The sequence below is a fragment of the Eleutherodactylus coqui genome, chromosome 2 (genome assembly GCF_035609145.1).
Source record: "Eleutherodactylus coqui strain aEleCoq1 chromosome 2, aEleCoq1.hap1, whole genome shotgun sequence".
NCBI classification, from domain to species: Eukaryota; Metazoa; Chordata; class Amphibia; order Anura; family Eleutherodactylidae; genus Eleutherodactylus; species Eleutherodactylus coqui.
The window spans coordinates 327,253,088-327,269,064 of NC_089838.1; the positions used below are offsets into that span (position 1 = coordinate 327,253,088).

Below are 15,977 nucleotides of genomic sequence, written 5' to 3' on the forward strand. Positions count from 1 at the left end.
GAGCCTCCAACCGGGCATGGTCGTGTGTGACAACGGCCATAACCTGGTGGCGGCTCTGTAGCTCGGCAGCCTCACGCACGTGCCATGCCTGGCCCACGTCTTTAATTTGGTGGTTCAGCGCTTTCTGAAAAGCTACCCACGCTTGTCAGACCTGCTCGGAAAGGTGCGCCGGCTCTGCGCACATTTCCGCAAGTCCCACACGGACGCTGCCACCCTGCGGACCCTGCAACATCGGTTTACTCTGCCAGTGCACCGACTGCTGTGCGACGTGCCCACACGGTGGAACTCTACGCTCCACATGTTGGCCAGGCTCTATGAGCAGCGTAGAGCTATAGTGGAATACCAACTCCAACATGGGCGGCGCAGTGGGAGTCAGCCTCCTCAATTATTTTCAGAAGAGTGGCCCTGGTTGGCAGACATCTGCCAGGTCCTTCGAAACTTTGAGCAGTCTACCCATGTGGTGAGCGGCGATGCTGCAATCATTAGCGTCACCATTCCTCTGCTATGCATCTTGAGAAGTTCCCTGCAAAGCATAAAGGCAGACGCTTTGCGCTCGGAAACAGAGCCGGGGGAAGACAGTATGTCGCTGGATAGTCAGAGCACCCTCCTGTCTATATCTCAGCGCGTTCAGGAGGAGGAGGAGGAGCATGAGGAGGATGAGGAGGAGGGGGAAGAGACAGCTTGGCCCACTGCTGACGGTACCCATGCTGCTTGCCTGTCATCATTTCAGCGTGTATGGCCTGAGGAGGAGGAGGATCCTCAAAGTGATCTTCCTAGTGAAGACAGCCATGTGTTGCGTACAGGTACCCTGGCACACATGGCTGACTTCATGTTAGGATGCCTTTCTCGTGACCCTCGCGTTACACGCATTCTGGCCACTACGGATTACTGGGTGTACACACTGCTCGACCCACGCTATAAGGAGAACCTTCCCACTCTCATTCCCGAAGAGGAAAGGGGTTCGAGAGTGTTGCTATACCACAGGACCCTTGCGGACAAGCTGATGGTAAAATTCCCACCCGACAGCGCTAGTGGCAAAAGGCGCAGTTCCGAGGGCCAGGTAGCAGGGGAGGTGCGGAGATCGAGCAGCATGTACATCCCAGGCAGTGCAACAGTCTTTAAGGGCCTGGACAGCTTTATGGCTCCCCAGCAAGACTGTGTCACCGTTCCCCAGTCAAGGCTGAGTCGGCAGGAGCACTGTAAAAGGATGGTGAGGGAGTACGTAGCCGATCGCACGACCGTCCTCCGTGACGCCTCTGCCACCTACAACTACTGGGTGTCGAAGCTGGACACGTGGCCTGAACTAGCGCTGTATGCCCTGGAGGTGCTTGCTTGTCCTGCGGCTAGCGTCTTGTCAGAGAGGGTGTTTAGCGCGGCTGGGGGAATCATCACAGATAAGCCTACCCGCCTGTCAACCGACAGTGCCGACAGGCTAACACTCATCAAGATGAACAAAGCCTGGATTTCCCCAGACTTCTCTTCTCCACCAGCGGATAGCAGCGATACCTAAGCAATACGTAGGCTGCACCCGCGGATGGAAGCATCGTTCTCTCTCACCATCCAAAACGGGGACATTTCTGCTTCATCAATCTGTGTATAATATTCCTCCTCCTGCTCCTCCTCCTGAAACCTCACGTAATCACGCTGAACGGGCAATTTTTCTTAGGGCCACAAGGCTCACTCATATAATTTTTCTAAAAATTTTTTATACGTTGCAATGCTCTTATAAGCGTTGGAACTTTAACTTGAAACAATTTTTCGTTAAACTGGGCTGCTTCCAGGCCTAGTTACCACTTAAGCCACATTAACCAAAGCGATTAATGGGTTTCACCTGCCATCTTGGTTGGGCATGGCCAATTTTTACTGAGGTACATTAGTACTGTTGGTACACCAATTTTTTTGGGCCCTCACCTACAGTGTAATCATAGCAATTTGTATGTTCTTCGCCTGCACTCATGGTACAGAAAGGTGTGTGGGGTTGGCCTACACTTTAGCTACATAAATGTAACTTGGGCCTTGTCTATACTGCAGCTACTGAAATGGAACGAAGACTGCGCTCCCACTATACTGCTGCTTCGGAATTGTTACTGGGGCCTGTCTTGAGTGCTACTATTACTGAAATGGAACGAAGACTGCGCTCCCGCTATAATGCTGCTTCGGAATTGTTACTGGGGCCTGTCTTGAGTGCTACTATTACTGAAATGGAACTAATACTGTGCTCCCCCTATAATGCTGCTAGTGATATGTTAGTGGGGCCTGTCCCTAATGCTACCGCTGAAATGTTAATAATTCTGGGCTCTGCCTATACCGCTGCTAATGGTATGTCACTGGGGTGTGGAAACAGAGGCTTCCCAAAGACATGATGGCGGCGAGGCCATTTCCCACCAACGCTGTTACTGTTAAGGTGCATATAACCACGGACACGTGGAGAGGACACGTAGTGCCTCAAAAACATCCCCCGCCACAGCCCACTTAATCCTGGCCACATTCCGAAAACCAACAAAATAAAACCGCGCTACTAGGTCCGCAGTCACCACCACATTACCACCAACGCGGTTACTGTTAAGGTGCATATAACCACGGACACGTGGAGAGGACACGTAGTGCCTCAAAAACATCCCCCTCCTCCTCCAACAACGAAAACATTCTTGGCAAATGCCTTTGCATTGGTCCGTCTGGTGGCAGTCCAAGAATTTCACCTTTACCGACACAACAAGAGAGCCCCCCCTACCATCCCCCCGCCACGGCCCACTTAATTCTGGCCACATTCCGAAAACCAACTACATAAAACCGCGCTACCAGGTCCGCAGTCACCACCACATTACCACCAACGAGGTTACTGTTAAGGTACATATTACCAGTCTGACTGGGGCATGCAGTGTGGGCCGAAGCCCACCTGCATTAAGCACGACATTACTACCTCAGCTGTGTTGGGCAATGCAATGTGATATTTTTATGTACCGCCGGTGGGTTCCAGAGAGCCACCCATGCTGTAGGTGCACACGGAGTTTAACCTACATGTGTCCACTTGTAAAGAACCCCAGTCTGACTGGGGCATGCAGTGTGGGCCGAAGCCCGCCTGCATTAAGCACGACATTACTACCTCAGCTGTGTTGGGCAATGCAATGGGATATTTTTATGTACCGCCGGTGGCTTCCTGGCACCCACCCATGCTGTGGGTCCACAGGGAATTATAAATGCATCTGTTTCCACTTGTAAAGAACCCCAGTCTGACTGGGGCATGCAGTGTGGGCCGAAGCCCACCTGCATTAAGCACGACATTACTACCTCAGCTGTGTTGGGCAATGCAATGGGATATTTTTATGTACCGCCGGTGGCTTCCTGGCACCCACCCATGCTGTGGGTCCACAGGGAATTATAAATGCATCTGTTTCCACTTCTAAAGAACCCCAGTCAGACTGGGGCATGCAGTGTGGGCCGAAGCCCACCTGCATTAAGCACGACATTACTACCTCAGCTGTGTTGGGCAATGCAATGGGATATATTTATGTACCGCCGGTGGCTTCCTGGCACCCACCCATGCTGTGGGTCCACAGGGAATTATAAATGCATCTGTTTCCACTTCTAAAGAACCCCAGTCTGACTGGGGCATGCAGTGTGGGCCGAAGCCCACCTGCATTAAGCACGACATTACTACCTCAGCTGTGTTGGGCAATGCAATGGGATATTTTCATGTACCGCCGGTGGGTTCCAGGGAGCCACCCATGCTGTCGGTCCACAGGGACTTCACAATAGGGAGTTGTACCTGCCTGTGTCTATGAATTAAAAAACGCGGTCTGACTGGGTCATGCAGACACCTTGACAGAATGAATAGTGTGTGGCACATAGGTTCCCCATTGCTATGCCCACATGTGCAGCTCCTGATGGCGGTGGCACAGGATTATATTTCTCATTGCTTCTGTACAGCATTGTGGGCTATCGCCCCGCCCCTTTTAAAGAGGGTCGCTGCCTAGCCGTGCCAACCCTCTGCAGTGTGTGCCTGCAGTTCCTCCTCATGGCAGACGCACTTATAAATAGACATGAGGGTGGCGTGGCATGAGGGCAGCTGAAGGCTGGGCAGGGACAGTTTGGTGTGCGCTGTGGACACTGGGTCGTGGGGGGGGGAATTGGCAGCATGTAACCCAGGAGAAGTGGCAGCGGAGTGTCATGCAGGCAGTGATTGTGCTTTGTTGGAGGTAGTGTGGTGCTTAGCTAAGGTATGCATTGCTAATGAGGGCTTTTCAGAAGTAAAAGTTGTTGGGAGGGGGGGGGCCCACTCTTGCCGCTATTGTGGCTTAATAGTGGGACCTGGGAACTTGAGATGCAGCCCAACATGTTGCCCCTCGCCTGCCCTATCCGTTGCTGTGTCGTTCCCATCACTTTCTTGAATTGCCCAGATTTTCACACATGAAAACCTTAGCGAGCATCGGCGAAATACAAAAATGCTCGGGTCGCCCATTGACTTCAATGGGGTTCGTTATTCGAAACGAACCCTCGAGCATCGCGATAATTTCGTCCCGAGTAACGAGCACCCGAGCATTTTGGTGCTCGCTCATCTCTATTTAAAATATATATACATAAAATGATGTATATAATTAATTATTTAAAATATCGCAGACCACATCCTTTAATGGTGTGCTACGATAAGCTTGTAATTTATTGCATGTCTGCTAACATGTCTAAATAAAGTTCTTGTTGAACACATGTGACGCTTGTTCACGTAACCTGAGGATCGGTAGGCGTATCCCCGCCCCCTAGTCTAACCACAGCATACTCCTTACAGCTTGGAAGGGGCGGTGCCGTTACATGTGAGTGTGATCTGTTTAATCTGTATTCCCTATATATGTGTGTTTATTTGTATACGATGAGCTTGAGAAAGGCGACATGCCTTCACCGAAACGCATTGCTCTGTCACTAATAATTTAATAAAAATTATTAGAGTTTAAAAATACTTTTTTTCCCGTGAGCGCGAACATCCTTTATTTCTACGGTTTACTGGATCTTGGAAAATCTTGAGATTAGCCACAGTGGGACTGTTTTGGACAACAGTGATAACCTTCGCAAGGAGAACTAACCACCTTCCGTGGTAACCTGTTTCACTCATCGATTCCCCCACTTTCAGACACTTTTTTCTAATATCTAATCTCTGTCTCCTCCCTTTCAGTTTCATCCCTTTGCTTCTAGTCTTTCCTTGTGCAAATGAGACCAGGGCTGATCCTTCAGATATTTGTAGACAGCTATTAAGTCTCCTCTCAGCCTTCTATTTTACAAGCTAAACATTCCCAGATCCTTTAGCCGTTCCTCATAGAACATGACTTGCAGACCACTCACCATCCTGGTAACTCTTCTCTGAACTTGCTCCAGTTTGTCTATGTCTTTTTTAAAGTGGGGTGCCCAGAACTGGACACAGTATTCCACATGAGGTCTGACTAAGGAAGAGTAGAGGGGAATAATGACCTCACGTGATCTAAACTCTATGTTTCTCTTAATACATCCCAGAATTGTGTTTGCCTTTTTGGCTGCTGCATCACATTGTTGACTCGTGTTCAGTCTATGATCTATTAGTATACCCAAGTCTTTTTCACATGTGCTGCTGCTTAACCCAATTCCTCCCATTCTGTATGTGTTTTTTTTTTTTTTTCATTTTTCTTGCCCAGATGTAGGACTTTGCATTTCTCCTTGTTATTCTGTTATTCACCGCCCACTGTGCAAGCTTTTCTAGATCTTTTTGTATACTCTCTCTCTTCCCTGGTGTTAGCTATCCCTCCTAGTTTTGTGTTGTTGGCAAATTTGATCAGTTTCCCATCAATTCCCTTCTCTAGATCATTTATAAAAATATTGACCACCACTGGGCCTAGGACAGAGCCTTGTGGTACCCACTTGATTCATTCTCCCACTTGGATGTGCAGCCAAGTATGACCACCCTTTGAGTACGATCACTCAGCGAGTTGTGAATCCACCTAAAAGTGGCCTTGTCAATCCCATATTTGGTCATTATTTTAATAAGTATAGTATGAGATACTTTGTCAAATGCTTTACTAAAGTCAAGGTATACTATATCCACCGTATTTCCCTGATCAACCCAGTTGGTGATTCTGTCATACAAGGAAATTAGATTCGTCTGGCATGACTTGTTTGTTACAAACCAATAGAAAATCTACGGATAGCAGTACAACCGGAAATCAAAAAGTGAAAACCTTGTCGAGACAAAAATAGGTGCACGGTCATAAGTGGGTCTGGACCAGAGAACCCCGATAGTATAACTTCAAATAATCCAATATGGAGACCAGCACTCAGATGTTTCTTTATTCCTCAGAACAAAAAAGCTGCAGTCTGCAACGCTTCAACCCAATTGGGTCTTTTTCAAGCATGGTCTCCATACTGGATTGTTTGTTACAAACCCATGCTGGCTCTGTTTAATTACTCCATTTTTATCCAAGTACTTGCATATATGATGTTCAAAGATCTTTCCCGGTATAGAAGTCAGGCTCACAGGCCTGTAGTTTCCTGGATGCACCTTCTTCCCTTTTTTGAAGATAGGGACAACATTTGCCCTTCTACAGTCTTCTGGGACTTCTCCTGTTCTCCAGGAATTTTCAAAGATTATGGCGAGTGGCTCAGCAATTACCTCCGCTGCTTCCTTTAGTATCCTAGGATGTAATTATTCTGGACCTTGAGACTTGAATTCATTTAAGTTAGCTAAGTGTTCCCTCACCATCTCTCTGCTTACAGATAGCCTACATTCTTTTATCCCCCAATAGCACAGGGAAGATCAGTTGATGCTTCATCTACTTTCTGAGAGAAAACAGATATAAAATAGGAATTTAAAAGTTTGGCCTTCTCAACATCATTCTTAACCAATTTACCATTTTCTTCTTGTAAGCATCCAATAGCATCTTTGACTTTTCTTTTGCCTTTGACATACCCCTCCCCCCCCCCAAATCCCTTTTTTATTGCTTTTTACCTCTGTTGTAAGCCTCAATTCATTATTAGCTATAGCTTTTCTGACATTTGTCCTACAGTTTCTGCAGACCCCATTATATTCTTCTTTAGATACCCCCTTCTTTCCATTTAACAAACATATTTTTCTTCCTTTTTAACATGTGTGCAAGTTCTGTTTTCATCCATCCTGGTCTCTTTAAATGCTTCCCATTCTTCCTTCTTTTAGGGACTGTCAATGATGGTTCTTTGAGAATCTCATTTCACAATATTTCCCAACCTTCTTGGACATTTCTGTCCTTAAGAACATCCAGCCATTAGATTCTTCCTATCCTCTGTCTGAGTTCACTGAAATCTGCCTTTCTGAAATCCAACCTTGAGGTCTGAGTTTTCACAGGTCTTCCTCCTCTTTGAATCCAAAATTCAGGGATATCATGATCACTGCCTCCTAAGGTCCCACCCACACTTATGTCCTCAACCATTCCCTCCCTGTTGGTAAGAATTAGGTCCAAGATAAGAGATCCACTTGTTTTCTCATCCAGCTTTTGGAAGATAAAGTTGTCAGCAAGAGCGGATAAGAATTTGTTGAATCCATTATTTTTACTTGAACGAGGTTCCCAACAAATGTCTGAATGGGTACAATCTCCCAGGATCACTATGTTGTGGTTTTTTGAGAGCTTAGCCATCTGGTGTAGAAAGAGTTGATCAATAGTTGGATTGAATGCATGTGCTTCAAATAAAAAAGAAAATTTTAGGAAATATTGGGATGTCCGGCTTCAGAGCACCTACAGCTACATGTCCACTTCTATCATTCGTTTGTTCTTCTTTGTATTATAAAAAAACATTGACTTAATCCGACCAGGGCACTGGCGGCGCTTATGGGAACATTTGACCTCTTCGGCAGGCTGTCTAACTTTAAAATAAATTACGATAAGTCAGAAGCACTTAATGTCTCTGCCTCACCTCAAGTAGTCAAAAAATTGAAAGAACAATATGCCTTTAAGTGGCCCACATCTAATATCAAATACTTAGGCATCACACTAACAGCCAACCCCTCCCAGCTTTATGAAGCCAACTTTTCCCAGCTGATCAAAAAAGTGAAAACCCAACTCACACAATTCAACATACCATTGATCTCATGGCTGGGTAGAAAGAACCTTATCTCCACCTATATACTTCCACAAATAATTTATACCCTTCACTCGGTCCCAATAGAGATACCTAGCTTTTTCTTTACGTACCTACATAAACTCTTCAGGGAATTTATATGGGATGGACACAAACCACGGCTGGCGTTCTCTATCCTTACTCAAAAACGCCCTCAGGGTGGAGCGGGGCTCCCGAATCTTTAGCTTTACCATAGGGCGATACATATAGCCAGATGGATATCCCTGATAGACAGAGGACCATCTACCCCCTCACTGGATATGGAAAAGGAGATGCTAGGCAGGGGCAACCAAGCATTGCTCTGGATGAATGGGCCCCCCCACGGTAAGCGCACATACCTTAGCCCGATCACAAAATGCACAATAAAAATACTAAGATGGGTGAGATCAGGGACATTGGGTGAAAAGTTACCCCCCCCCCCCCCCCCCCAATGACTCCGGCCGCTTTGATTCTGGCCATCCTGGCAAACAAACCAATTAAAACTGAAGGGGTATGGGACAAACTCGGTGACCTTACAATCCACGACATTCTCAAGGCCCCCAAATTAACCAACCAGGCACAATTGGACACCCTTTTACCACAGCTCTCTCTTGACTTCCTGAGCAGGGTGGGTCTCTTCCACTCCCTGAGACGATACCAGTCAACTACTCCCGGAGGCCTGAGGGACCCCCTCTGGTTCGAGACTTACACCACAATTCCCTCCTACCCGAAGAAGTTGGTTACCCAACTCTACAAGGGCCTTCTCCTACAGTCCGCCTCTGAAAAACCATGGTTTCTTAGGGAGTGGGAGAGAGAACTGGACTTAACCCTGAGTAGGGAAGAGACCCTCAGAGTCTTAAAAAACTCACACGGGTTCTCTAGATGTGTACGTGTCCAGGAGAACTCATATAAAACCTTAACCAGATGGTATAGAACCCCTGTCGCATCCTCTAAAATGAACCCGGAGTCTTCTGACACCTGCTGGAGATGTGGGGAAGAGAGGGTAACTGCCCTACACATGTGGTGGCAATGTGCCCGAATCAAACCCTTTTGGCAGTCAGTTAATAATCTTATCAACAAAATCTGCCACACAAAATACTCCTTTAAACCAGAAGAGATCCTCATCTGGCTGCCTACAAGTCAATTTAAATCATCCTACAAAAACCTAACGACTACCCTTCTTACAGCAGCCAAATTGTTGATCCCCCTTTTCTGGCAGAAAGAGGACACCCCGCAAATCTCACAGTGGATAGAGAGGGTCTCACAAATATATAGATTTGAAGAGATTCTGGCCTGGGAAAACGGCACTAGAGATGACTTTACTGCCCTCTGGACGCCCTGGATTTATTTTCAGGGCGATAGAGAAAATTTGGATTCTCAATAAAAAAAAAACTGACTGCCAAAACATAGTCATTGGTCCGCTCGGCTCTACCTTACTCTTGAATGTATTGCACCTTGCTGTATGTTTTCCCCTGTTATTCAACCCATTTCCCTACCCAATCCCCCCTCCCCCCCCCCCCCCGGTTCTTAGTTCTACGTCAATGCCAGCTGGCAGTTCCCACTCCTTGGACTGTATCTGTCACAATTATAAAGCTGGAGTTGGTACTGAAATTTATTTTGTGGCCCTGCGTGGCCAGTCTGCATTTGTTTATGTCTGACATTGTCATTTTCGTTTCAAATAAAAAGAAATTGTTTAAAAAAAAAATAAAAACATTGACTAAGCCTTTTTCCTCATGTATTCACTGCATGTACGTATAACCTACATGCCAAGCTTTGACTATTATTATGTAAATATGAATACATGCTAGCCAATGGAATTCCAAGGGTGTAACTGACATACCAGGTTGTGGCATCTTCCTCACATATTGTGAAAAAGTCCTACTGTTAAAGAGGTTGTGCGGTAGCATAGACACAACTAATACACACGACACTGACAAAGTGAATGTATCACTCACCTCTAGCTCCCTTCCCATATGATATATCTCACCTGGTGTGCAGTTAACACAGAGAAGAATAGAAGTATCATTTCCTGGAGCCCTGTAGTTAGCCCAGTGTTCTCCAGCTTGCAGTCCAGCTCTAGTGGGGCTCTCCTGAGCCTTTCTTGCACAGTTCAGATATTTATTTATTTTAATGCCATTTCTGTTCTCTTCATCCTTCTTCTTTTGCCCAAAAAGTGACAAAAACAAAGACTACAGTAGGAGGGTTTCACAAGACAATGCCCCTGAATCCATTAATCTATCTCACCCATTCTGTGTTCCACTGGTCAAAAGCATGGAGTCAGGGGCACCAGCATCATGGGGTCATACCGCAACCGGCCTACAGTATCAGTCCCAGTAGAGCCAATGCCCAATCATTCCCTGTCAATGAGATCTGTTTGGAGTTTATATATAGAATCTATAAGAAGGTTGAATGAAGTAATAAGTGAAGATAAAACCATAAGAGTAATGAAGAGAATCAGAGTGAGGAAAGTTTTGTTCTTGAATGTTTTTCACTTCTTTATTACAAGCGTTCTGTATATAGAACTGCTAACAACATATATCATCACATATTAAAGGGGTCAGATCCCCCCAAAATAAAGCAATTACATGACATTATTCCAGAAAGGCTTTAAATATAACAGACACTAATAGAGCATGCTGTAAGGAAGCAGGATGGAGCATGTGACAATTGACCAGAAAGCTCTCACAGGCCAAAACTTTCATTACCTACATTACTCACTATGTGACCCTTTAAACTGCATGAGAACTGATCAGTCCGATCAACTATCATGATCAGTGGCTTTCCAATCTAAAAGGAGGGTCCCATGAAGAGTACCCCATCTTTGACATCCATAAGCTCTAATAGAGGACAAGGACAGCCATTCTCTAACGGGTTTTTCAGGCAAAAACTGTTGACAACCTATCCTGGGTTAATCATTCTGGATCCCCACCAATGTGCTGATTGCCTGGTCTGCTGTCAGTGCCGTGCGCAGGACATTCTTCATAGGGGTGATAGAGGAATTGGCCTTACTGGCTTCATTCCAATTGCAATTAATTGGAGCTGAAGCTGCTAATTCACTCCTGATGCTTCTGTCTGACACCCGGGATGGGTGCGGACGTGTACTAACAATTGCAGCTCCCATTAATTTCAATAGTAGTGAAGCCAGCCATGCCACTTCCTCCCCCAACCCCTACAATACCTATCCTGCATTCTGTACTGACAGCAGGTTGAGCGATTGGTGTATCTCTGAGGATCTCGAGCAATGGATCCCTGGCAATTAACTATTGACCTATCATATGAAGAGGACAGCTATAGTTTTTGCCCAGAAAACCCTTTAAGGTATTAATCTAACATGTTGTATGCCTAAAACAATGTTCTATCACCAGACATGGGCTGCAGGAGAGGAGAAGTCTTTCACTCTGTGAACAGTTATGTCTCAGGGGTCTAAGTGCTCACTTCATATTCCTCATCAGGTCGATGACTTATTTTCTTCAGATACAAAAGAGACAAGATCACAAGTACGAGGAAGATGAGATTTTTGACTCCCACATAAATTACAGCTATCAGAACTTGGTCAATTGATCCTGGAATATCTGTGGGATCTAGAAAAGAAGAAGATCCGATATTAAAGCGAATGTATCACCTATATTATTTTTACTAATTATACTCAGACAGTCAAACATTTTCCATTTTTTACAGGTTTTTATTTTTCTGATTTTATACTTTTTTAATTGTTTTCTAGACATGACTATGGAGGCGGCCGTCTTCCCAGAGCTTCAGATAACATTTGGAGATATCCTTTACAGCAGAACTTACGGGCCGAGGACACAACAGAGAAGAGACGATTCATAGGGGTTTATTCACTAATACTATCTAAAAGTTAGACCGTGCAAACATAGACTGGACAGTCTTAAAGTGCACCAGATTTATCTCAGCAGCTCTGCTAAATTATACATTTGTCAAATTTTAAGGCTATTTAGTGTCATTTTAAACCTATTAGTTGACTTTATGTAAAAGATTGCTCCAATTTGGCATAATTTTTGCTACAATTTGGACCATGCCCCATTTTTAGACAAGTCGAAAAAACTGTCTGAAAGTGTCTAAAACGCAAAGCAAATGTGGCGCAAAGCATGCAAGGGCATCTTCTGGCACAACTTGTACCAGAAAACTGTTGCATTTTCCATAGTGAAACTGTCCCAATTAAAATTATGTAACGGACTTCCTTTAACGCATTTGCCTGCATCCAAAACAATGGTTGTGTCAGAAAAATTTCTGAGGATCGCCTTTGCTAAGAGTCTAAGGACACGACTCTCCTATCACAAGGGAGTCACACGGGCAGATTTATTGTACATGGGTGCAAACAAAATAAACAGCAAACAAAACAGCAGCCTAGTACTAGACTTCTGTGTCCCTCCAGCAGAGCAGCAACTGGTCTGTTCGCTGCTCCTTATATATCCACCCATTGGCTTAGGCCGCCTGCACACGAACAGGTCAGATCCTGCATGCGGAAGCCCGCAGAGGAGTCCGACCCTGTGCCCGGCCGGCGTCAGCACGTCCCTGTCACTCTTATTGTTTCTCTGTACTGCAGATAGTCTCTGCTTTTCCTGCTTTATCGCTAAGCGATGATGTGGAATCCATGATTTTTTCAAAATGTCAATTGCGGAAGGGCCACGGGTCTGACAGCTTCCATTGACTTCAACGCAAGCCGTCCGTGCAGAATCCGCACAAAAATAGAGTATGCTGCAATTTTTCTTCTGTGAGCGGAAATTGCAATAGATTTCTGCTTGTGTGCAGGAAGAAGCACTTTTCCATAGCATTTTAAGAACGGTAATTGCTGCGGATCCCCGGTGTGGACACCGACCGCTGATTCTGTAATGCAAATCTGTTCGTATGCAGGCGGCCTTACTTAATTAGCCGCAGGTGATGCTTTCTTGTTGCTCCACATAGGAGAGAAACCGAGGAGAAATATGACAAGCTAGTAGGTATGGTTGTAGAGGGAAGATACAAGGTCCAACCTGCTACTAGATGGGGGTCTGCCATATAATGGCCATTCAGTGTAAACACCCCGGGGTCCCATAAACATTTACAGTATTTCCCCAGCCTACAAATTGGTGGCAGATTAAAGGAATCTGCTGGGTTCTTCTGCGGTTCATAAATTGTAACTAACCAAAACCAAGTAACAAATAATTCCAATGAGCCTCAACTGTATTTGTAGAAAACCACATATGATCGGTCTCCCTGGACTCACCTGTCACCTGTAGGTTGGTGCCGCTCCCATATTGAATGGTTGAGCTGGTTTTTAATTTGCCAACACAGGACTTGAGCATCACAAAGCAGTAATAAGTTGTGTTATCTGTAACATCAACCCCCTTTATATGGAGGTCGGCCGTTCCTCTCAGCTCCGTCCTTCCTCTGTAGCTGGGGGCGACCATCTCTTGTAATGGGTGGTAGGCATAAGAACCGTTTGGGCTGCCGACTCTCCAGAACACTACAGTCCACAGGGGGTCTGACCGGGGTGTGTAGGAGCAGCTGAGGGTAGCGGAGTCACTTTGGTTACATGAGATTGTCGCTGGTTGAACAACTTCAAACTTTGGCTTCTGTGATGCATCTAATGTAAGAAATTTAAAGAGAAAGGTACGAGATATTGTTTTTTTGAACTAAATGTAATCCTGTAGGAAAGAAATTGTTTTATTTTTAAAAACTTCCCACGTAAAAGAACCCTTAGGACGGCTTCACAGGCACGTAAGCGCTATTTTTATGCTATGAACGACGCTTTTTTCCTGTACTTTTTCTGCCCGTATATTTGTGTGCGGCAAACAAACGCACCAACTGAAATGGCTAATCAGTTCCAGATGAGTTCTATTTCCAGCACAATTACACAATGTTTCATGCATCTTTTCGCATATTGCGCGCTTATTTGCGCACCCTCCATTGACTTTCATGGCGACCGTTGGTGCACAGATACGCAGGAATTAGCGCTGTTCTATCTTTTTTGCGAGTCCAAAATGCGCACACAAAATACACGCATGTGAATAAACCGAGTGGAATAAATGAGTTCTATTCACTGTATATTGCATATTCTGCACAGAAATACATCTGTGTGAAGCCGGCCTTACAGTAATAATATACAATCTCCTTCCCCAGAGACCAGGGAGTGATGGGGAGCTGCAAACAGGACATTATATGTGTGAATAATGTACAATATTACCCGGGGTGCCCCAAGTCTTTCCGCTGGCTGAGGCGAAGTGTAAAATGGCGCCCCTCTGGAAAAAACACTCATTTATAAGGCATTGAAAGCACCAACACACAAGATACCCTACACATCAATAAATATTTGAACCAGTGAGACTTGTCTGATGTGACAGAGTAATAGTTCCCCCACTAGTGACCCCCCTTAATGGCCCCAGTAGTAATAGTGACACCATTAGTGGTTCCAGGAGTAATAATGACCTCATTAATGGCCCCAAAAGTAATATTAACCCCATAGTGGTATGAGTGACTCTTTAGTGGTTCCAGTAGTTATAGTGAACCCGCTAGGGGTTCCAGTAATAATACCGACACCATCATTGACCCTACTAGTAATAGTGACCCCCTTAATACTTCCAGTGGTAAAAGTGACATGCTTTAGAGTGGTCTCAGTAGTAAGTGTCCCCCTTAGTGACCCCAAAAATGCCCCAGTAGTCATAATGTCTCCTCTAGCAGCTCTATTAGTAATGGTGCGACGGCTAGTGGACTCAATAGTAATATAGACCTCCTTAATGGCCTCAGTAGTAATAGTGACTCTGTTAATGGTTCCAGTAGTAATAGTGATGCTGCCAGTGGTTCATTAGTAATAATAACCCCATTAGTGACCCCAGTAGTAATAGTGACCCCCTTAATGGTCACAGTAGTAATAGTGACCCTGTTTGTCGTCCCACAAGTAATAATCACCACGTTCATGGCCCCAGTAGTATATTGACCCATTAGTGACCCAAGTAGTAATAGTGACCCCCATAGTGGTCCCAATAGTAATAGTGATACTCCTTAAATGGCCAGAGTAGTAATAGTGATCCTCATAGTGGCCCCAGCAGTAATACGCACTCTAATAGTGGCCCCAATAGTAATATCCTCCTTCATAGTGGTTACATTAGTAGTAGTGACTTTTCTAGTGATCCCAGTAGTTAAGGTGGCTCCCACTAGTGGTCCTAGTGGTAATAAGGACCCTGTTGATTGCCACAGTAGTAACAGTTATACCTATCTAAAGTGTCCCTCTTAGTGGCCCCAGTAGTAACAGTGCTACAGTTAGAGAACCCAGCAGTAATAGTGACCTCTTTAACGACCCCAGTAATAATAGCGTCCTACATAATAGTCACAGTAGTATTAGTCTCCCTGTTAGTAGTCCCAGTAACAATAGTGATCCTCCTAGTTGCCTCAATACTAATATTGACGTTCTTAATGGCTTCAGTAGTAAGAGTGACTCTATTAGTGGTCCCAGTAGTTATAGGGTCTCCGCTAGTTGTGCCAGTAGTAATAGTGACATAATTAGTGATCCCACAACAATAATGATCATTAGTGGACTAAGTAGTAATATTTATCTTGTTCGTAGTCCCAGAAGTAGTAGTGTCTCTGTTAGTGACCCCATCAGTAAAAGTGGCTCATAGTGCCTCCAGTAGTAATAGTGACCCCATTAGTGGCGCCAGCAGTAATAGTGGCCCCAATAATAACTCGACCATAACTGCCTGTAGATCAGGATTGTGTATAGACACAGATCTGAAAAAAGTCAGCTGCAGTGAAAGTTCCCAATAGCAAAGTGCCCTCTATTATTCTTAAATGGAAGAAGTTTGCACCTCTCAGGAATCAGGAGAGAAGGGGCTTGGTCAGAGAAGAGACCAAGAACCCAATGGTCACTCTGGCTGAGCTACAAAGATCCAGTA

General features: G+C 45.2%; 1 protein-coding gene across 1 annotated transcript in view; it reads right to left on the reverse strand.

The window, feature by feature from the left end:
* Nucleotides 1–15,977, reverse strand: part of LOC136610313 (uncharacterized) — a 153,278-nt gene that overhangs the window by 12,713 nt on the left and 124,588 nt on the right. Inside the window, exons 4-5 of the mRNA XM_066589543.1 lie at nucleotides 13,313–13,672; nucleotides 11,521–11,666 (exon numbers count right to left, since the gene is read on the reverse strand). Coding sequence (XP_066445640.1) covers nucleotides 11,521–11,666; nucleotides 13,313–13,672 — 506 coding nt within the window. The remainder of the gene's footprint in view (nucleotides 1–11,520; nucleotides 11,667–13,312; nucleotides 13,673–15,977) is intronic.